Source organism: Staurois parvus, unplaced genomic scaffold (genome assembly GCF_062004578.1).
Source record: "Staurois parvus isolate SC_StPar_1 unplaced genomic scaffold, SC_StPar_1.0 ptg001398l, whole genome shotgun sequence".
Lineage (NCBI taxonomy): Eukaryota > Metazoa > Chordata > Amphibia > Anura > Ranidae > Staurois > Staurois parvus.
In genome coordinates this window covers 500,001-523,406 of record NW_028319194.1, presented here as the reverse complement: position 1 = coordinate 523,406, position 23,406 = coordinate 500,001, and the positions used below count along the sequence as shown (strand labels likewise).

Genomic DNA, 23,406 nt, shown 5'->3' with positions numbered 1-23,406 from the left:
TCCAATTACACAGCAGATCACCGGGTAAATACAGTTATCAGCTGCACTTTCCTCATGCTGTCACAGCATGAGGGAAGTACTGCTGAGAACCAGAAATTATCAGTGAAGGGATCGGCACTGATCAGTACCGCCCACCTGTGCCCCTCAGTGCCACCCATCAGTGCTGCCTATCAGTGCAGCATCATCAGAGCCAGCTATTCATTTGCCACCTATCAATGCCGCCCATCAGTGCCACCTCATCATCCATCCATCTATCCATGCCACCTCATCAGTGCCCATCAGTGCTGCCTATCAGTGCAGCCTCATCAACGCACACCAGTGAAGGAGAAAAATTACCTGTTTGCAAAATTTTATAATAGAAACAAAGACATTTTTTTCACATTTCTTTTGCTCTTTTTTTTATTTATAGCACAAAAAATAAAACACCCAGTGGTGATTAAATACCACCAAAAGAAAGCTCTATTTGTGTGAAAAAAATGATAAACATTTAATATGGGTACAATGTTGCATGACCGCACAATTGTCATTCAAAGTGCAACAGTGCTGAAAGCTGAAAATTGGCCTGGGTAGGAAGGGGGTAGAGGTGCCCAGTAGGCAAGTGGTTAATGAATGTTTATTGTAGCTTTTCCTACTTGAATGAAGTAAATTGACAGCTATTCTAGAGTTCATCTTTAAAGTGGACCTTTTTTCATATGCAAACCTGAAAAGTTGCTAAAAAGTCCACTTTAGATAACTTTTTAAAAAAGTGGTAAAATGTAAATGCTTGATGAGCAATTATCACCTCCTCATTCGCAGTCTTACCATTCGTATTTCCATCGGTGTGCCCAGCGTAGTAAGAGTAGTAGTAATAATAATAATCATTCAAATAAAAAAGTGGTATGGCTTTGTATCAGCAGTTAATTGTTTTCCTCTGGATTTTCTCGCATCTCCAGTTAATTTTATATCCCAATGCACTGACCAGTAATTGGGAATACTTAGGCCATTTTATTCTGTTGCATTTCAGTTGATCTGCACTGACCTATTTCTTGTTAACATTTATAGGGAAACTGTCATGTATGAATAATGGAGGATGCCATTGCTGACTTCTCCTTTTAGTTTATTAGAATATTTCCTGGCTGTGATTCTGATACATTGACTGAGTCACTAACTTGGAACAGCTACAAATGAGGCTTTCTGAATCTTTACTGGCACTAATGTACAGTGGGGCAAAAAAGTATTTAGTCAGCCACCAATTGTGCAAGTTCTCCCACTTACAAAGATGAGAGAGGCCTGTAATTGGCATCATAGGTAGACCTCAACTATGAGAGACAAAATGAGAAAACAAATCCAGACAATCACATTGGCTGATTTGGAAAGAATTTATTTGCAAATTATGGTGGAAATAAGTATTTGGTCACCTACAAACAAGCAAGATTTCTGGCTCTCACAGACCTGTACCTTCTTCTTTAAGAGGCTCCTCTGTCCTGCACTCATTACCTGTATCAATGGCACCTGTTTGAACTTGTTATCGGTATAAAAGACACCTGTCCACAACCTCAAACAGTCACACTCCAAACTCCACTATGGTGAAGATCAAAGAGCTGTCGAAGGACACCAGAAACAAAATTGTAGACCTGCACCAGGCTGGGAAGACTGAATCTGCAATAGGCAAGCAGCTTGGTGTGAACAAATCAACTGTGGGAGCAATAATTAGAAAATGGAAGACATACAAGACCACTGATAATCTCCCTCAATCTGGGGCTCCATGCAAGATCTCACCCCGTGGGGTCAAAATGATCACAAGAATGGTGAACAAAAATCCCAGGACCACACGGGGGGACCTAGTGAATGACCTGCAGAGAGCTGGGACCAACGTACCAAAGGCTACCATCAGTAACACACTACGCCGCCAGGGACTCAGATCCTGCAGTGCCAGACGTGTCCCCCTGCTTAAGCCAGTACATGTCTGGGCCCGTCTGAAGTTTGCTAGAGAGCATTTGGATGATCCAGAAGAGGATTGGGAGAATGTCATATGGTCAGATAAAACCAAAATAGAACTGTTTGGTAGAAACACAACTCGTCGTGTTTGGAGGAGAGAGAATGCTGAGTTGCATCCAAAGAACACCATACCTACTGTGAAGCATGGGGGTGGCAACATCATGCTTTGGGGCTGTTTCTCCACAAAGGGACCAGGACGACTGATCCATGTACAGGACAGAATGAATGGGGCCACGTATCGTGAGATTTTCAGTGCAAACTTCCTTCCATCAGCAAGGGCATTGAAGATGAAATGTGGCTGGGTCTTCCAACATGACAATGATCCCAAACATACCACCCGGGCAACGAAGGAGTGGCTTCGTGAGAAGCATTTCAAGGTCCTGGAGTGGCCTAGCCAGTCTCCAGATCTCAACCCCATAGAAAACCTTTGGAGGGAGTTGAAAGTCCGTGTTGCCCAGCGACAGCCCAAAAACATCACTGCTCTAGAGGAGATCTGCATGGAGGAATGGGCCAACATACCAGCAACAGTGTGTGCCAACCTTGTGAAGACTTACAGGAAACGTCTGAACTCTGTCATTGCCAACAAAGGATATATAACAAAGTATTGACATGAACTTTTGATATTGACCAAATACTTATTTTTCACCATAATTTGCAAATAAATTCTTTCCAAATCAGCCAATGTGATTGTCTGGATTTGTTTTCTCATTTTGTCTCTCATAGTTGAGGTCTACCTATGATGCCAATTACAGGCCTCTCTCATCTTTTTAAGTGGGAGAACTTGTACAATTGGTGGCTGACTAAATACTTTTTTTGCCCCACTGTATGTGTGTCAAGGTCAACAATCAAGAGAAGACTTCACCAGAGTGAATTGGATGTAAATACCCTCAAACTAAAGCTGACAGTCTGCAGTTAAAGCACATCTTGTTCATGTTAGAATTGTGTTGATGTCCCAATATTTATGGACCTGACTGTATATTCTGTATGTCTAGGAAAGAACCCAGGAATATTTTAAAACAATCCACTGAGCTGACCACAACCAACTCTTGAGGGAGTGATTTTCACAGCTCTTACTGTGAAGAAACATTTTTGTATTGGGAGATTAAATTGCTTTTCCTCCAGACGTAAAGAGCGCCCCCTTGTCCTCTGTGATGACCTCAGGGGGAATAACTCTACACTGAGTTCACTATATGAACCACTGATGTATTCTACATGGAGATCATATTTCCCCCCCCTTATGTATTATACATGGAGATTATATTCCCCCCCCTTATGTATTATACATGGAGATTATATCCCCCTCTTATGTATTATACATGGAGATTATATCCCCCCCTTATGTATTATACATGGAGATTATATCCCCCCCTTATTATACATGGTGATCATATCCCCCCTTAATCTCCTCTTCTCAAGAGAGAATAAATTCAGTTCCTCTAATCTTTCCTCATAGCTGATCTCCTCCATGCCTCTTATCAGTTTGGTTGCCCTCCTCTGTACTTTCTCCAGTTCCCCAATGTTCTTTTTATGAATTTGTGCCCAAAACTGAACTGCATATTCCAGATGAGGTATTACTAATGATTTGTACCGGGGTAATATGATATCTCTCTCTCTATGGAGTCTATACCTCTTTTAATACAAGAGAGGATTTTGCTCGCTTTAAAAGCCGCAGCTTGGCATTGCATGCCATTATTAAGCTTGTGATCTACCAGAACCCCCAGATCCTTCTCCACCATTGATTCCCCCATTTGTACCCCTCCCTAGTATGTATGATGCATGCATATTCTTAGTCCCCCAAGTGCAGATCCTTACATTCATCAACCTTAAACCTCATTTGCCACATAGTTGCCCAATTACACAGAGCATTGAAGTTGGCTTGTAAATTGGAGACATCCTGTAAGGACGTTATTCCCCAGCACACCTTGGTGTCATCTGCAAAGACTGGAATGGGATTTATAATCCCAGACCCCATATCATTTATAAATATATTAACCTCCCTGGTGGTCTGATTGTCAAAGCGGTACATTGTTTTGCATGGAAATGTTTTGTTTTATATTGTAGACCTGTAATTCCAAGGAACAACTCACTTAAATCTGTCCAAACAAGAGTCTAGTAAACTTCCTGGGTATGATGAAGTTTGAAACATTAAATTATAATATAATTTATAAATTTAATTCAATGTAATCAAACCAAAAACACTGAAATGTGAAATAGAGCGCCAAGTTCGCACATCACTGAGCTTAGTCGCAGAATCGTCGCTGTCGTGACTTTCAGTATCTGATGATGAATTTCCCCACTAATTACTATTGTTCAATTCTGCAAGTGATTCTAAATCACTATCGCTGTTCTCTAGCCGGTCTAAAACCGCTTTTGACCTAAAGGGACGTTTTTTGGACGCCATGGATGTTCTCCAGATTCCAGGCAGAACAATAAAAGTGCAGACAGGGCGCAGGACAAAGCACTCGGGACAAAACTTATGGAAATGGTTTGATACAGTAATGTAATCCTAACAGATTACAATGCATTGTGTGTCTTTTTTTACTTTTTTGAATCTCCCGCCAGTTCTGCGTCCCGACGCTCGCATGGAAGGGTAACCCCAGGAGATGGATGCTGGAATTGGCTGGAGGACACAGTGGGAGGACATCGGGGGATCGCAGGGCAAGGTAAATTACACTACAGTGTAATCCCAAGTGTGGCTCGGGGGTACTGCTCTTGAGACTGAAAATTAACCCCGAGCCACACTCGGGATTACCGCCAGGGAGGTTAAAAAGTAAGGGTCATAACCCTGAACCCTGGGGTACACCACTAACAACCCTAAACCATTCAGAGTATGAATCATTAACCACTACTCTCCGAATTCGGTCTGTTAGCCCATTTTCTATCCATTTGCGTACTGATTTTTCCAAGCCTGTAGACTTTACTTCACACATTAGCCGTGTGTGGGGAACTGTGTCAAACACTTTTGCAAAATCCAATTATGCCACGTCCACCGCCACCCCTCTGTCCAAGTATACCACGTCCACCACCACCCCTCTGTCCAAGTATGCCACGTCCACCGCCACCCCTCTGTCCAAGTATGCCACGTCCACCACCACCCCTCTGTCCAAGTATGCCACGTCCATCGCCACCCCTCTGTCCAAGTATGCCACCCCTCTGTCCAAGTATGTCACATCCACCGCCACCCCTCTGTCCAATTATGCCACGTCCACCGCCACCCCTTTGTCCAAGTATACCACGTCCACCGCCACCCCTCTGTCCAAGTATGCCACGTCCACCCCTCTGTCCAAGTATGCCACGTCCACCCCTCTGTCCAAGTATGCCACGTCCACCCCTCTGTCCAAGTATGCCACGTCCTCCGCCACCCCTCTGTCCAAGATTTTGCTCACCTTCTCAAAGAAATAAATCCGATTTGTTTGACAACTTCTGTCCTATAAGGACACCTAGAGAGCATAAAGTGTAGCCACTCTCTGGAGGTACCTCGGCATACAGCCTGGGCTCACAGTATTCTCACACTGAGTGCTACTCACACACCATCACGTGGGAAGGAAGGCCCACCCATGAGGAAAAAGAGGAAGGACCAGTGATATCATTGGGCTGGGTAAAAGACCGCAGAAAAAAAGGATACGTCCATTGGTAGGAATAAAAAACGCACAGGGGATCAAATACCATCAAAAGAAAGCCCTATTTGTGGTAAATAAGGACATATATTTCATTTATTTATAGCTTTGCATGACCTCGCAATTGTCAGTTAACCACTTCCAGTCCAAACACTCCCGCCCCCCCCTTCCTGTCCAGGCCAGCTTTCAGCACTATCACACTTTGAAAATTGCGCGGTCATGCAACACTGTACCCATATGAATTTTTTGTCATTTTTTTTTTGAGACAGATAAAGCTTTATTTTGGTTGTATTTATTCACCACTGGGATTTTTATTTTTTTTTTCTATGTAAATGCAAGTCTAAAAATTTTGAGTGTTTTTTCTTATAAAATTTTGCAAATATTATTTCATCATAAAGCTTGGCCAAAATTTATTTCGTTATCTTTTTAGTAAAAAAAAAATATTACGCAAATTAGTCTATAACCAAAAATTATAATTTTTAATTTTTTTTTATATGTGTTTTTTTTTTTGTTTTTTTTTACACACTATCACCCTAGCAGTACAGTGTCACCATGGTGACACTGTACTACTTGTGGGGGTGATGAAGGTTTTTTTTTTTTTTTTTTACACTGATTGCTTTTACACCCATAAAGGCTATAAAAGCAATAATTTCTCCTTCTCTCTGACTGGATTCTTGCAACCATTGAGAAATACTGTGGGAGCTGTGATTAGTCACAGCTTGTCACATGGTACAAGGCTGTTGTGAATAGCCCTGTACCATGTGATCTCTGTGATCATTCACAGATTTCACACGTAGCAAGCAATGATGTCACAAGTGACATCTTGCTTACTACTCTGCATGTGCTCACTGATTGGCCAATCAGTGATCACATGATCGGGACCTCGCACAGAGGTCCCATCTGACGATCGGTGTTCCACTGTGTATGGAGGACAGAGTGGGCACTGGATTGCGGTGCTGCACGCTCCCAGGGAGCACGCACAAGTAGGGGGCGGGGAGGCCGTTTATAAACAGTCACCCAACCCTGCACTGCCACTGTCCGGCCCTTTTATATACAACGGCCGCACGGGAGGTGGTTAAATTCATGCAGTGCCGTATCGCAAAAAATGGCCAGGTCAGGAAGGGGGGAAAATCCTCTGGAGGGCAAGTGGTAAAAACAGACCTACACTGTATCTGAGCACCACAGACCAAAAACACTATTCAATCCATTTTAATATTCAAAGCAAACTCCCCCCATCCATGTGGTATTTATTTATTACAGGTACTCAATGGACGGAGTGCTTTACATATACAGTATATTGTACATTCACATCAGTCGTATGCAGTTGAGTTCTGGCAAAAAAATGCTTAGCAGCTGCCCGTGTGCATGAAGCCTAACAGCAGCCCTGTTCACAGCGTATTTTTGTGAATGTACAGGGATATACAGCCATTCACTTCTATGACAGGGTGGCCCCCTCAAGGTTTTTACGCCAGGTGTATTTTATGCCTAAATACATCCGGGTGGACATACCCTGAAGCTGAAACAGGCTTTTCTGTGCATTTCTGAAAACAAGGCACATTCACACCAGATTCACTTGGATGCATTTTTGAATGCATTCCAATCTCCAAACTACGTCACGGGGGCTTGATGTGGCACTAGCCCTCTCAATGACAAAAATGGGGATCTATTCCTCTCACTGACACCAATGTGGGGCTTTTTTCCTCTCACGGACACCAACAATGTGGAACTAGCCCTCTCAATGACAACAATGGGGAACTATTCCTTTCACTGACACCAACGTGGGGCACGATTCATCTCACTGACACCAACGATGTGGGACTATGCCTCTCATTGAAAACAAAAATGGGACACTATTCCTCCCACTGATACCAATGATGGGGCTGTATTCCTCCCACTGACACCAATGATGGGGCTCTATTCCTCCCACTGACACCAGTGATGGGGCACTATTCCTCCCACTGACACCAGTGATGGGGCACTATTCCTCCCACTGACACCAGTGATGGGGCACTATTCCTCCCACTGACACCAGTGATGGGGCACTATTCCTCCCACTGACACCAGTGATGGGGCACTATTCCTCCCACTGACACCAGTGATGGGGCACTATTCCTCCCACTGACACCAGTGATGGGGCACTATTCCTCCCACTGACACCAGTGATGGGGCACTATTCCTCCCACTGACACCAGTGATGGGGCACTATTCCTCCCACTGACACCAGTGATGGGGCTCTATTCCTCCCACTGACACCAGTGATGGGGCTCTATTCCTCCCACTGACACCAGTGATGGGGCTCTATTCCTCCCACTGACACCAGTGATGGGGCTCTATTCCTCCCACTGACACCAGTGATGGGGCACTATTCCTCCCACTGACACCAGTGATGGGGCACTATTCCTCCCACTGACACCAGTGATGGGGCACTATTCCTCCCACTGACACCAGTGATGGGGCACTATTCCTCCCACTGACACCAGTGATGGGGCACTATTCCTCCCACTGACACCAGTGATGGGGCACTATTCCTCCCACTGACACCAGTGATGGGGCACTATTCCTCCCACTGACACCAGTGATGGGGCACTATTCCTCCCACTGACACCAGTGATAGAATTGTTTCCTCCCACCGATATTTTCTACTCCCGAAGGCCACAGTTTGGCCTCCTAAAGCCTGAAGGACAGTAAACTTTGTTCAGAAACACCTGGCATGGATAGTCCATGTTCTCCTATGAGCATAGTTCACACCATTATGTTGCAGGGAAAACCTATAGGATAAGCTCCATTTCTGTGTACTGCGAATGCACGTAAGCGCATAAATACGCACTATAACGCAGGGCCGTGTACATAAAGGATCAAAGAAGAATGCAAGGTTAGGAAAGCAGCACCGCAAATCTGTATAAAAATGTGCATCAAATGCAAGTCAATGCGCTCGCAGAAAATCGCAGTAAACATGCAGTTTCTGGGGTGAATAAGTCCTTACCAGGGGCGGACTGACCATTTGGAACCTCGGGCATTGCCCGAGGCTTCGGGGTCAGTAGGGGGCCCCATGAAATGCCCCTGGTACTTTTTTTCATAGGCTTTTTTGAGTTTGGGCAAGGACACAGGGGCCCCATGATCCCCTATTGCTGGGGGGCCCCATGAGTTGTCAGTCTGCCCCTGGCCCTTACACAGCTAAAACATGACTGTGCTGTCTTGTGAATGTCTTCCCATGGATTCCTGTGTGTAGGACAGACAATTGACCCTCCCCACACACAGCAGGGCTCAGCTTTGGGGAAATGAGGCTCATTGAATGCTTGGTTATTATACACACCGCCCGCGTGTATTACTGATAGAATATCATACCGACAACCACAAGACCAACTCTGGACGTGTCCCTCCCGCAGCCTTTTCCTCCCCCGCCCGTCCGAGCACGTATGGCGCCGTCATCGCCGCGCTCAGCTGGTTTGAATGTCCACTGACCTCCGTGATTGGGCGAGACTGGCGTAGCGGCAGAATCACTCCCCCCCCCCCCCCCATGAAGATGTGTTCCTGACGCATCTGCGCATGTCACGGTTTTCGGCAGGTAGAAGATCGCCAATCACCATCCATAGTACAGAACTGACACAGTTAATCCATTATTATAATTATGAATTCATTAGTTAAGACAAGTTATATATTGGCACGAAGGGGTTAATTGAAGAAAGTCGGATGCAGCAGTTTACTAGTCGATTGATCGTGACTGAAACTGTGACATGCGCAGATGCGTCAGGGACACATGTTCATGGAGGATCCTCATAGGAGACAGATTTTCATGCTACACCGGCTGCATTTCATTGCTCTCCTTCCATCCAGTCTTCTTTTCGCTCCACTAGCACCTCCTCATAGAGGGACTTTCTCTTACCATATGGACTTTCTTTAAGATTTTTATATTTGCACGTAGTTTATCTTTTTAAATTCAAATTTGCCCTCTAAGTGCCCGGTCATACCGCGGCGATTTATGAATTGAAATTGCACCTGAAATCACTATTGAGCCAAAAACTCAATGTTTTGAGTTTTAAAAAAAAAAGTGCCTGACTCTTTCCAAAACCGCAGTTGCTGAAAAACTGGTAGATGTGAACGTGTCCCTTAGGAAATCATGGACTGTAGTGCGTTTCTGCATAAAGCACTAGAAAATGCATCGGTGTAAACCAGGCCTAAGGGAACCTTCTCAGGTCCAACATTTATATTGAGCAGAATTAAGTCCGGCCCTCTGCAATGGTACCAATTTCCTATTTGGCCCCTTGGGAAAATGAATTGCTTGTCCCTGTGTTATTATTAGATGACAACGCTCTGTCCAGGTCTATTAATTGTGCTCCTGTGTTGTCACCCTGTCACGGAAAGGTTTCTTCACAGTAAGCTGTGAAAATGTGGAATAGACTCCCTCAAGAGTTGATTGTGGCCAGCTCAGTGGATTGCTGTAGGAAAGTCCTGGATTCTTTCTTGGATACACAGAATATAACTGGATATAACATTTATAGGTAAAGTTGATCCAGGGAATATCAGATTGCCTCTCGGGGGATCAGGAAGGAATTTTTTTTCCCTGCAGGAGCAAATTGGATCATGCTTTGCTGGGTTTTTGGCCTTCCTCTGGATCAACTGTGGGTGTAGGATTCTGCATTTTATTATTTTTTTTTAACTGGATGGTTAGTCACTTTGGGTGGGGGGCCCATGCAACCCAGCTCACTTTGGAGAGGTGGGGAGACCCCTGTCTCAACTCCCCATATCCCTCTTATGTGTAAATCACCCTGAGCCTGTTAGGGGTACAGGGTGATCTGTCCTAATATTGTGTGGGCTTTGTCTCAGACTGTGTAGACATGTTTAGGAGATAGGTGGGGTGGGGGGTTGTGGATTGTTTAAGGTTATGTATATTAGCTTAGTGGGGGGTCTTCAGCAGCCCTCCCTCCTGACAGGACTGTCTGCTGGTGTGAAGTTTGAATACCTGTGTGTCTCTTGTTACTAAATGTAGATATTGCCCGCCTTGTGTCATTATGCAGGGAGGGGGGACTGTCCCATGAGTGTATATATCTTGTATCTGTGTTCAAATAAACTAGTCTACTTCCTGGTTTACTTCAAGACTGGTGTTGTCTAGTCTTGTATGGTTGGCTGTGGTGTCTGTTGTTGGTGTTAGGATGGGGAAGCGGTATTCTAACGGGAGTGCCCAAGCACAGTCTGGGTCGGTTCCGTTACAATGGACTTTTGTCTTTTTTCAGCCAGACTAACTATGTAACATGGGCTTCTGATGGAGACTACAACTGGCTGATTGAGCGCACATTACACAGGTATGGTCCACTGTTGTCACCATTTAGGAAATGCCAACATGGGAAATGGCAGGCAGCCACCGCTGGAGTGTATATGGACTGGAAATGACTGCAGAGGCTGCGAGAGATCAGCACCGGATAAATCCGAGGAAACAAGTGTTTTGTTTTAAAATATGCCAGTTGTTTATGTAATACAGAGTAAACTACAATGACCATCCAGTTCAGCTTTACATCTGCTTTCCTTTTCCCCTCCTTGACCCTGGTGTGAGGCTCCATATTACACAGTTATGAGGGTTATGTACCTATAGAGACTTCCCGCGCTCCATCAGCATATGGTGTATGAAGGTCTGCTTTCGCCATCTTCCGCATTCTGGTTCTGGGACCATCCAGAACGGCTGGAGGTCAGCCACCCATTCAGGTGGCTGAAAGGCTGGAGATCAGAGATATAGACAGATGTTCACATTGTAGAATCAGTAATACAGAGCCGTGTGAGCATTTCCCCCTTCTGTATGTTTTTTAGGGATAAATCATTTCTTTTTCCTAGGTCATTCTCATTATTGGAGGGACACAGGACAAGTCTATCCTCCTAGTTCAATGTGAAAAGTATACCTGATGGCGTTGCTCCAAACTATGGATTGAAGGAAAAGGATCACCCCACCGGCAAGTGAGAAGAAGGGAGCGTGAGTCCGAGGAATTCCAATGTCAGCCAATATAGGTGAAGGGATGGACGCTGCTCAACCGACCCCAGGAGTCCAATGTTGAGGAATGTCCTCACCCGCTGTTCTGGCCATACCCTCTGATGTGTTTTGCCCCACCCACCGGGGGCTTTGTCACAAATGTCTGGGTGGGGATCCTGTAACTGCACCCGCTGTCACATTTCAGTCCTCATGCACACGGGACGTTTTTTACAGCAGCTCTTTTTGGCTTTTGACATTTTTTTTTACAGCCAGTAAACCCCCAGCATGTTATCCTAGGCGTCCATACACACATAGACTGTAATGAGCGTTTTTTGGCTGGGAAAAAAAAACAGAACTAGTGGGTTTCTAGTGGAGTTTTTAGCTGTAAAAAAGTGCGGTAGAATGGCGTTTTTGGATTTTTATGACAGAAAAAAATATTTTTTGGTCAAAAAATTGCTAAAAGCCGCTACACGCAGGAAAACTCCGCTACAAGTGGGAAAACGCTTCTGCACGCTGCAAAACGACACTACATGCAGCAAAACACTGCTAAACGCTAATGCAAAAACGTTTTTAACGTGACTGTACACAGCTAACGTTACCAGCTTTATCAAAACGTCCCGTGTGCATGAGGGCTCAAAAACAACATGGCAGTGCGGGGCTCCACCTACAAAGCTGCGTTATTCATTCACAGAGTTTTTCCTGCCACCAGGCAGACAGCTTGTTGTTCCTAATGAACTGCGAGGGGCGCTGATGAGCGGTATGTATAGGCAGACCGCTACATTAACAGTCTGCAGGAGCTGATATTGCACCTGCGATCTGCTGATCATGAGTGCAATGCTTTACAGGCTCCTTTTACCTGCAAAAAAAATGTGCATAATTATATATTTTTTTTTTACGTCTTTAATCTTTTTTTAATCTTTTGTGAGGTGTGATAGCCATGACACTTCCTATCAGTTTGAGGGTTAGAATATAGTTGATGTTGCCCATCCTTCCTTTGCTCTATTGATCTGCTGCTGGCTAATTACAGTCTCCTGTTACCTGACCCAGAACCCCATGAAGAAGAAAAAGTCTAAAAAATACATTTATTTATACCCCTTGCAGACAAGCAATTATACATATGTAGCGTCACTCTAGTGGATCTTCTTCCATGGGGCCACGTATGTTTATACCTGTGTTTTGTGCATAGCGCACTCCCAAGCCGTCACTGACAGTACCAGGTATCATACTAATGCTTGCAATCCAACAATCCAGCAGAACTAATGCAGGCCATAGACGGGCTGTTTATCGGACGTATTGTCGGCCGGTAAACGAAAAATCGGTCGGTGCCGATGCTGCCACCAATGCTCACGAAGGAATGGGACAAAAAAACAGTTTTACAGAGACACGGGAGCGCACCATAAAATGTGACACAATACAGATACATTATGGTTTTATTTGGATACAAATGGATACATTTATTGCAACCGTATGACTTTTTCATATAAAATATAATAGCGGAAGAAGAACAGAGCCGCCGTTCAGTGACACCTGTACATTCTCCTTCTTCCTCCATAACGATCGGCCGATTTGGCCATCATTGCCGGGAAATTCGTCCGATCGTCAAAATCGGCCGCTAATTTTCCAACATGACCGAAAAAAAAAAAATACTGTGAAAAACAGTCGACCAATTAACCCACTAACAGTGCGAAAATCAACCAATTTTTTTTTTTTTTCGGCCGATTTTCGACCTGTCTATGGCCGGCATAGCTCTTGATCACACGATCGCTGTGTTAGCAGAAGACTTGGCTATCACAGTTCTTCAAAACAGTACAGCCTGCACCCTTTACGTAGTCTCCTCTTGAATGGAAAAAGACACCATTGTATACTAGAGGCAAAGAATGTCAACAAAAAAAAATACATTTTATACTAGAGGCGAAGAATGGAAACCAAAAGATACATTGTATACTAGAGGAGAAGGATGGAAAGAAAAAGATACATTGTATACTAGAGGATAAGTATGGAAACCAAAAGATACATTGTATACTAGAGGAGAAGAATGTCAACAAACAGATACATAGTATATTAGAGGAGAAAAATTTAAACCAAAAAATACATTGTATACTAGAGAAGAAGAATGAAAACTAAAAGATACATTGTATACTAGAAGAGAAGGATGGAAACCAAAAGATACATTGCATATTGGAGCAGAAGGATGGAAACCAAAAGATACATTGTATATTGGAGCAGAAGGATGGAAACCAAAAGATACATTGTATACTAGAGGAGAAGGATGGAAAGAAAAAGTCTGTAGGTTATAAAGTGCGCAGTGTTGTTTCTTGGCCCTACTACATGTATCACTGTGATCATCAGGAGTAGAATTTTTGGGGTGGTTTATGGTAATGGAAGAAATATACAATTAGGTTTCAAAAATAATATTTTTGTATTATTTTTGGTAAGTTTCTCTTTAATAGTAAACAGAAAATCATACAGCATCAGCATTGTATTCACAGTAAAACAATAATTATATTTGACAACCCTTTTTTAAGTTTACTAGAAAAATCTCCTTTCATCTTGTGAACTGCCATGCCTGCTTGCCATCTCTTTCCTCAGCTTCCTGGATTCCCAGCATGCTTTGCAACTTCTGCTCCATTTCTAAGGATCACATATCCCACGGTACCTCACTGCCTGCAAGTAGCGATTCCTGTACTGATTCCATCTCCTGAAACTCCTCCCCTCAGCCTCCCCTGTACTGCTACAGGGCGGCAGAGGTGCGTAAAATCACGTGTGTGTGTATATACATTATATATATATATATATATATGTATGTGATTTTGCATGTCCGGGTAGGGGGCACGCTCCCTACCTGCGCCACTGTTCATGGCCTCGGCTTTCAATCACTAGGTCCCAGCCGAAGATTACTCACTGGCACCCAGTGATCGCCGAGTATTACCGACGGGGGGGGGGGAAGAGAACTGTTTGTTAACAATGCAATTCCCTCCCCTGTCAGCTCCAGCACACTGCTTTGTCTGCCTCTGTATAGCAGAGCCAGACAAAGCAGTGTGCTTACAGTTGAAAGAACCAACACAGCTTACTGTGAAACAGCACACAGTTAACCCTTTGATCACCCCACATGTTTACCCCTTCCTGCCCAGTGCCATTGGTACAGTGTCAGTGCTTTTTATTAGCATTGATTACTGTATTGGTGTCACTGGGGATGTTAGTGACACCAAGTCAGTCCCCCCCCCCCCCCCCCCCAGTGTCAGAATGTCCGACGCAGTCCAGATATAAGTCGCTGATCGCCACCATTACTAGAAAGTATTACTCCAGTATTGCCATTTGTAAACGCTATAACTTTCATGTAAACCAATTAATTTACACGTATTGGGATTTATTTATAGCAAAGACATGGAGCAGAATACATTGTGGCCTAAATTTATGATGAAATGTGATTTTTTTTTTTTTTTTTCTGGACATGTTTAATGGCAAAAAGTCAAAAATATTGTTTTTTTTCTCAAAATTGCTGGTCTTTTTCCTCTTTTATAATGCAAAAAATTAAAAAAACGCAAAGGCAATCAAATACCGCCACAAGAAAGCTCTATTCGTGGAAAAAAAAAGGACATGCATTTCATTTGGGTGCAGCGTTGCATGACCGCGCAATTGTCAGTTAAAGTAATGCAGCGCCGTAACTCAAAAAAATGGTTTGGCCAGGAAGGGGGGGGGGGGGGGGGAATGTTTCTCCGGGCAAGTGGTTAAGAGGTTAAATATGTAACAAATGGAAGCTATTCCCTTCCCAGACGAATCCTCGGCTCCCTATAATTATGTTGGATGATTTTGATGACATTTGCATTTACTGTACGAGCATCAAAAATGTCATTCAGATTTTTAGCATTTGCTAAGCTGTAAAAAAATGTCACCATCATGCTAATTTCTCATCCCAGCTTGATCCTTTATAATATTATAACGTTTTAGGCTTTTTATTCCATTTTTTCCTGTATGTGTTGTTGCATCGATTGCGGAATAGAGATCTCCTAAAATGAAACGCATTCACTTTGAGCTTTTACCTTTCCACTACATTAAATAAAAATTGTACCTTTCTATCTTTATATTTGGAAGACTTTGTCATGTTTCTTTTTTGGGGTAAATTTTTGAGGCTACATATATTTGAAAAAAAAAAATGAAAGAAAAAGGCAATATTTCCACCATTTCTTTCTAATGAAAGGAATTAGGATGCATAGGAATTAAAAACATATCTGGTATCAAATTAAAGCCCCATCTCTCCCAAGAAAGATTATGTATGGTAAATGCTAAAAGTTATAAGGCATGGACACTGGAATATCTCCGAAACCAGAAAAGGACCCTGGGAGTTCCGGAGCTTAGAAGAAAAAAAAAGAAAACGGCTCTTGGACCTTAGTAGTTGAACATGCCTCAACTAGCCTGATTTATCAAGAGATACTAAAGTTCAACCCCAGGAAAGAATCATTTTATATACATGTTTTTGTAAACGCACAAAAAGCTGAGACCTAAAGAATCTTCCAGCATGCATCTCTTTGTCCTCAGTGTAATAGTTAACAACAGAGGGACAGTTTACTAAAGAAATTTAGAGGGGCCGGACTGTAGCCAGTGGGAGAAGAAAAAGAGGAATAGTGCCTCATTTTTTTATATCGTTGGCAGGAATAGTGCATCATTTTTTTATATCGTTGGCAGGAACAGTGCCCCATTTTTTATGCCGTTGGCAGAAATAGTGCCCCATTTTTGATGCCGTTGGCAGGAACAATGCCCCATTTTTGATGCCGTTGGCAGGAATAGTGCCCCATTTTTTATGCCGTTGGTAGGAAGAGTGCCCCATTTTTTATGCCGTTGGCAGGAATAGTGCCCCATTTTTGATGCTTTTGGCAGGAACAGTGCCCCATTTTTGATGCCCTTGTCCGGGATGGGGTTGAGTGTTGCTGGCCTTCACACTGAGGACATCTAGTGGCAGACAAAGGTAGTGGCACATTACTGTGATGCTTCACCTTTCCCTGTCAAAACACAGCTAGGGGGTACAGATTGAACTAGGGCTCAGAGAAAGTGGATTGACTGATGCTGGCCCTTAGGCCGAGTACAATTTTTTCTTTTTTTTTTTCTTTATGTAAAGGTGAACTAACTCTTTAAAATTTTATATCAATCTTGTAGCCCTGATGAAGGGGGGGTATTTTGTTCCCCAAAACATGATGGCTGTTTTGTGTAATCTTGCTATGAACAGTATAAGTGATTTGGACTTTTTTATATATATATATATATATATATATAGTGTGATAAAAGTAATAATATAATATAATTAGAGATTTTACAAGCTTCTCATTTTTAACTGCTTCCCTCCCGACCTATAGTCAAATGATGGTGGCAACAGTGGATGACCGATCATTGTACCAGGCCGGCCCAGGTACTAAGTGATTGCTGTGTCCGACCACAGCTGTAACGTACCTGGTGGTGGAACCTGATGTGAAGAGAGGGAGTCCTCTTACCACTCCCGTTCAGGACCCCTGATAGGGTAGACAGGAAGTAACGAGCTGAGAGAGGCACAAGTGCCTGATGGGTCTGCGGTGACAGCTGGCAGGTGAAGACCCGGAATACCGGGATGCAGGTGCAGCAGAGAGGTGTAGCTGAGATGCGGATGCCCGTGACAGCTGGTAGCCAAGGATAGTCACAGGCAGGAGCGGTAGAATAGTCAGGCAGGCCAGGGCAGGATCAATCGGACGGATCAGGTACAGAGGAGTAAGCAAGCGGATAGTCAAAGGGAGAGCCAGGTCAGTGCAGGTGGAGTTCAATCGTTGTCAGAGTCAGGCAAGTGGATCACAGGAGTCAGGAAACAGAAAGTAGTAGACCAGAAGGCACCATTCTGTTTGTAGCAGGGGTTTAAATAGCCCGCCTGTGCATGTCAGCACGTGCACTTGTGCGCAGCTGCGACATTCTTCTTCCCTGACAACAGCGATCACATGACAGCTCTACACAATGAATGGATTTCATTCATAGCCATTCATTGTGTTCTGTTGTGTTGATCTCTGTGATTGGCCACCGTGATCACATGGTACAAACAGGGTCAGTCACAGTGCATCTTTACTATGTGATATCTGTGTCCAGTCACAGCTTTTACAATAGTACACACTGGTAATGAATAGATGCTATTCCTAAAAATGATTGTTTATAATTGTGATCATAACTGTTATAACAACCATAGTGTAAAAAAAAAATCTTGATCACTTCCCAGGAGCAGTGCAATATCACTACGGTGACACTGTACTCCTCTGGTCACAATGTCCAAAAAAAAGGAAAAAATGTAAAAATCGGGAAAAAAAAATCTTTTAACGTACTGTCACCGGTCAGTGTCCTTGATCACCACCACACCACGCTGTACTGCTCTGGCAGTAACGGTATGTAAAAAAAAAATGTGAACAGAAACCACAATTTTTTTTTTTTAAGCTCTTAACTTTCAAAAACAAATAGTGACAAAAAAATGACAACTTCAAAAAAGTCGCCATGCCCCTTACTAAATACCTTGGACTGTCTACTTTCCAGAAATGGGTAATTTGGGGGAGATTTGTACTGTTTTGATATTTTATAGCCTCAAGAAATGAGATCGTACATCAGGACTGATCAATTTTCTGATATATCCCATAGTTTGTAGACTCTATAACCTTCACACAGACTGAATAATATACACTGATTTGGGTTATCTTTACAGAAAAAATGTAGCAGAAGACATTTTGGCCTAAATTTATGAGGAAAGATTATCTATTTGCAAATGTTTGTAACAGAAACACCTGTTTTTGTTTTTTTTTTTTGGGTGTTTTTTTTTTTTTTCAAAATGTTTGGTCTTTTTTTGTTTTGTGAATAATAATATGCTAACTATAAAATGTATATATCTTCAATAATATATAAAAATATATCAAATAGTGCAAAGAAAAATGTCTAAAATATACAAAAATAAATAATGCCCATCAAAAATTATAGTCACTCAGTAGAAAATTCCCAAAGAACAATCTTCGTGTTGAAAACTTCCAAATGGCTCCTAAGGCCAATAGAAAACCTCAAAAGAAAAGAAAATTCACCTAGTGCATTATCCTTAACAACTCTTAAATAATACACACTGAATAAACACATTTTGATTTATAAACGCAAAAACATGCGTGATCACTAATAGTGATAAAGTGAATAACTGTGTCAAAACGTGACAGTGAATCAATCAAGTGAAAAAAAAAAATCAATCCAACAGCAAGTGTAAAACTGCGTCCACTTCTGTTGTGTAAGGAGTGAATACCATTACCAACTAAAATAAATTACACGCCTTATAATCATCCGGGCAGGATAATTCCACATAATCTGCTCCACCAAGGAGATCCTTTCAAGATATCATCACAGCCTTATAGATACGCTCCTGATGTCATCCGAGTACAGCAACCTGCATATTTCTTATCCTTCTATCATCAATCTCCAAGCTCCTCCGATGCCCACCATATATGAAATAAAGTATAGTGTAAACTCATAATACACCAATAAAATATACGTTATTAATCTGCTTACATGTTACTTCATCTTTAAAAATGCCAAAAATGTGATAAATATGATAATCAGACCTCTGGGAATGTTCTGGTGTCCTCATGCAATTCAGAGAGGAACTGCCAATGTCCAAGATGGCCGCTCGGTCACTTTCGGTTCCGCTGTGTGTCTGACGTCACTTCCCTTGACGCGTTTCATCATCGGACTTATTCATAAGGGATTAGCAAATAAATAATAACCCCAGTGGTTATTAAATACCACCAAAAGAAAACTTTATCTGTCTCAAAAAAAAATGATATAAATTTAATTTGGGTGCAGTGTTGCATGAATGAGTAATTGTCATTCAAAGTATGACAGTGCTGAAATCTGAAAATTGGCCTGGGCTGGAAGGGAGTGAAAGTGTCCGGTATTTATTTTTTTCAGGTACTTATATAGCGCCGTCAATTTATGCAGCGCTTTACATATATATTGTACATTCACATCAGTCCCTAGCCCTCAAGGGGCGTACAATCTAAGGTCCCTAACCCTCAAGGGGTGTACAATCTAAGGTCCCTAACCCTCAAGGGGTGTACAATCTAAGGTCCCTAACTCACATTCACATATTAGGGCCACTTTAGACAGGATCCAATTAACCTACCAGCATGTCTTTGGAGTGTGAGAGGAAACCCACGCAGGCACAGTGAGAACATGCAAACTCCATTCAGGTGGTGGCTGGGATTCGAACCAACGACCCGAGTACTGCCAGACAGAAGTGCTAAACAATTAGCCACTGTGCTGCCCAATTTAGCCACTGTGCTGCCCGTATTGAAGGGGTTCATTTCCTTTTTTATTTCTAGACTGAAATACATTTTTAATTGAAACTCATTTGTCTCGGCAGATATCCTGTCTCCGCTGTTTGGGACGTTGGTGTCCTCCGTACAGGTATGACGCACCTCGACATTGTTACACAGATAGGGATACAGCACAATATACAGGTATCTGAGATCAGAGCAACCAGTAAAGAAATGATACAATGTTCAGGCGCGCAGAAGTGCTGACAGATCTGCCTCGCTGCCTCTGGAGATGTACAGTAGAGATGTTGGTGAAACCCCGACCCTTTCCAAAAACGCAGCGGCTCAAAAACATGGAGCTGTGAACATGTCCCATAGAAAACCATGGTAAATGGACTGCAGTGCGTTTTCCCCTACCGTCTTTCAGGCCAGCACTCTGAGAGACCTCGGCTCCTCCCCATCTGAGGAAACACCTCCACCTAAAATAAAAAAGCTCCACTCCCCTCTGACCTCAGTTCAGGCGTTTCCTCCGGTGGGGAGACACGAGGAGGCGCAAGGCGGCAGACGATAGGGGAGCCGAGGGCCGGATAGCCGGCTGAGAGGCCCGACGCAGCCGGGAGTGAAGGCCGGAGTGTCCGGCTGCATATCCTCCCTGGGCAGGCTGCGGGCAGTGGGCGTGCATCCCGGGGGAAGGGACAAGGCACGTACCTGCTCTTCGCCCCCCGACCCTCTCCGGTGAGGGGGGGCGTCGGGGTGGCTGTGGTGAGATCTAGGGAGGATCGGGGGGAGTTCCGCTCCTTCCCATGCTGGCGGTCGGAGGACTTTGCCGGGCCGGACGTCGGGGGACGGCGGTTTCCGGTGGAAGGGGCGGGGCTTCGCCCAGGGCTGCGACTTCCGCTTCCGGTCACGGCCCTCACACCACGGCGGCGCGAATTATAAAAACGGCGGTGCGGTGCACAGCGGCCTGGGGGACAGGCCAGCACCAGGCGACCACCCTCCGGTACGAGATGTCGGAGGCACCGGAACCAGGAGATGCCAGCACCAGCCAGTCACAGGTAAGGTGCCTCAGTGGAGGCCTCCCCTACCTGTTGGCCCCTAGCAGATGGGAAAGGTGGGGCAGGGGGTCTGCGGTATTGCAGGCCCTTAGGCTCTGCCGGGAAGAAGCAGGGGGGGGGTGATTGGTGTTGGACTTATCAGGCTTCCCTCCTCCCCCTGTCTTTTGTGTCTTTCAGGGCAAGGCCCGAGCTAAACTTAGGCACCAGGAGCCCAAGCGGAGATGCCCTTCCTGTAAGGAAGTTTTGAAAGAATCTTGGCGAAAAGTTCTTTGTGGCCCATGTATACAGGGGTTGGTGAGGGAGGAGAAGCCGGAACAGGGGGACCTAGCCAGGTCAGTGAAGGAGTTGGCTACCACATTCGACTCCTTCAAGTCCCTCATGGAGAGGTTTGCCCTCTCACTACCTACACTCCCCCCCCCCCCCCCCCCAAGTAGCTTCTGTGAGTCGTCGGGAACCCCTTATGACTGGGGAGGAACCAGTGGGGGATTCCCAGTCTGAAGAGGAATCGGCGGGGGAGGGTCCCTCGGAGGAAGGTAGGGGCCCCTCCCGGTACAAATTGACCCTACAGGAGGTAGATGAGCTCCTGGGGGCTATATACGAAACCCTGGACATTAAGGAGGAGGTTAAGGCCTTATCTCTCCACGACCAAATGTATCAGGGGTTGGAGGAGCACCAGCACAGAATATTTCCTGTGCATGACATTTTGGTGGACACTATTAAGAAGGAGTGGCAGGACCTGGAAAGGAAGCCGTTCTTCTCTAAGGCGTTGAGAAGGAGGTTTCCGTTTTCGGAAGACCCGGAGGCGGTCTGGAACAAGAGCCCTAGGCTAGACGCGGCCTTTTCCCAAACGACCAGGAGAACTGACCTGGCGTTTGAGGACATGGGGGTCTTACCAGACTTGTTGGACAGAAGGGCGGAATCTCTCCTTAGGAAGGCCTGGGACTCGACCTTGTACAACCTGAAGCTGGCCATGGCTACGACAGTGGTAGCCAGAAACTTGGAGTACTGGCTTACACAATTACAGGCCCATATTGTGGCAGACTCTCCCAAGGAGAAAATCTTGGCCTCTTTTGAGACCCTTTTGCAAGGAGTTGGGTATATTGCGGACGCTTCCGCAGAGTCGGTGAGTTTGGGGGCCAGGTCTGCTGCCCTGACCAATTCAGCCAGAAGGGCGCTGTGGCTAAAAACGTGGCAGGGGGACATCACTTCGAAAATTAGGTTGTGCGGCATCCCCCTCACAGGAGACTGTCTGTTCGGCCCTGGGTTGGAGGAATTATTGGACCGGACGGCTGACAGGAAGAAGTCCTTCCCCCTCAAGAGGAAAATGCAGGAGGGGGGGGGACACGGAAGGCCCGCCCGGCAAAAAGGCTGAGCCTGCGACCACCTGGTCAGGGTAGGTCTGCTGGGCAGAGAGGTAGGAGAAGAGGGGGAGCGATTTTTCGCCCTCCTGAGCAACCCCAGAAGCCAAGGTGACTTGGTTCCTCCTGTGGGGGGAAGATTGGCGGCCTTCCTCCCACAGTGGGAAGCCGTGGTCGCCAGCCCCTTCATTTTGGATATCATCCGAAGGCGTTACCGGTTGGAGTTTCTAAGGCCGCCACCCGAGACATTTCTTGTGACGACCCGTCCAAAGGATCCGACGAAGGACGCGGCTCTGGTGGGCGCTTTGGAGGTTCTAGAGTCCCAGGGGGTCATCTCCAGGGTTCCGGTAGAGGAACGAGGGAAGGGGGTTTATTACCATGTGTTTGTGGTTCAAAAGCCGTCTGGGGCGTTCAGGCTGATTTTGAACCTGAAACCCCTGAACAAGTCAGTGCGTTACCGGAGGTTCCGCATGGACTCCATCTTTACAATCAGGTCCCTAATTCCACCGGGTGCATTCATGGCATCCATAGACTTGAAGGACGCCTACCTACACGTGCCCGTGGCGGAGGCCTCTCAGAGGTTCCTCAGGTTGGGGGGGGGGGGGGGGGGGGGGGGAGGAAGGAATTCGACATTGGCAGTTCAGGGCTCTTCCATTCGGCCTTTCCTCCTCGCCAAGAGTATTCACCAAGGTTCTGTCGGAGGCACTGATTTCTATTCGCTTAAGGGGGATTTCAGTGGTGGCCTATCTGGACGATTTGCTGCTCTTCGCAGATTCAGAGGCTCACTTACGGCAGGATCTGGTTATAGTGAGGGGCCATCTAGAAAGCTTGGGGTGGATTTTGAATCTAGAGAAGTCCTGTCTGGTGCCTTCTCAGAAAGTGGTTTACTTGGGCTACGCTCTAGATTCAGTAGACCAAAAGACCAGCCTGACTTCGGAGAAAATCACCAAGTTGGAGGCAGGGGTCAGATTACTGCAGGGGAGCAGGTCAATATCGATAAGGCAGGCCATGTCGGTACTTGGATTACTGACAGCGTCCATTCCGGCAGTTCAGTGGGCAAGTCTGCATATGCGTCCCCTCCAGTTGTGGGTCCTGAGAGTTTGGGACAGGAGGAGTCACTCCCTAGAACACCGGGTCCTGGTTCCCCCCAGTGTGAAG

General features: G+C 45.0%; 1 protein-coding gene across 2 annotated transcripts in view; it reads right to left on the bottom strand.

The window, feature by feature from the left end:
- Positions 1–11,032: 11,032 nt before the first annotated feature.
- LOC149436216 (cyclin-dependent kinase 1-A-like) overlaps positions 11,033–23,406 on the bottom strand; it is a 36,303-nt gene continuing 23,929 nt past the window's right edge. Inside the window, exon 5 of one of the 2 annotated variants that reach the window (XM_089661863.1) lies at positions 11,033–11,303. In XM_089661863.1, the coding sequence (XP_089517989.1) occupies positions 11,199–11,303 (105 nt within the window). In that variant the 3' untranslated portion in view covers positions 11,033–11,198. Of the gene's footprint in view, positions 11,304–12,962; positions 13,415–23,406 lie in introns of those variants that run through there. The other variant, XM_089661864.1, reaches the window with a different exon arrangement.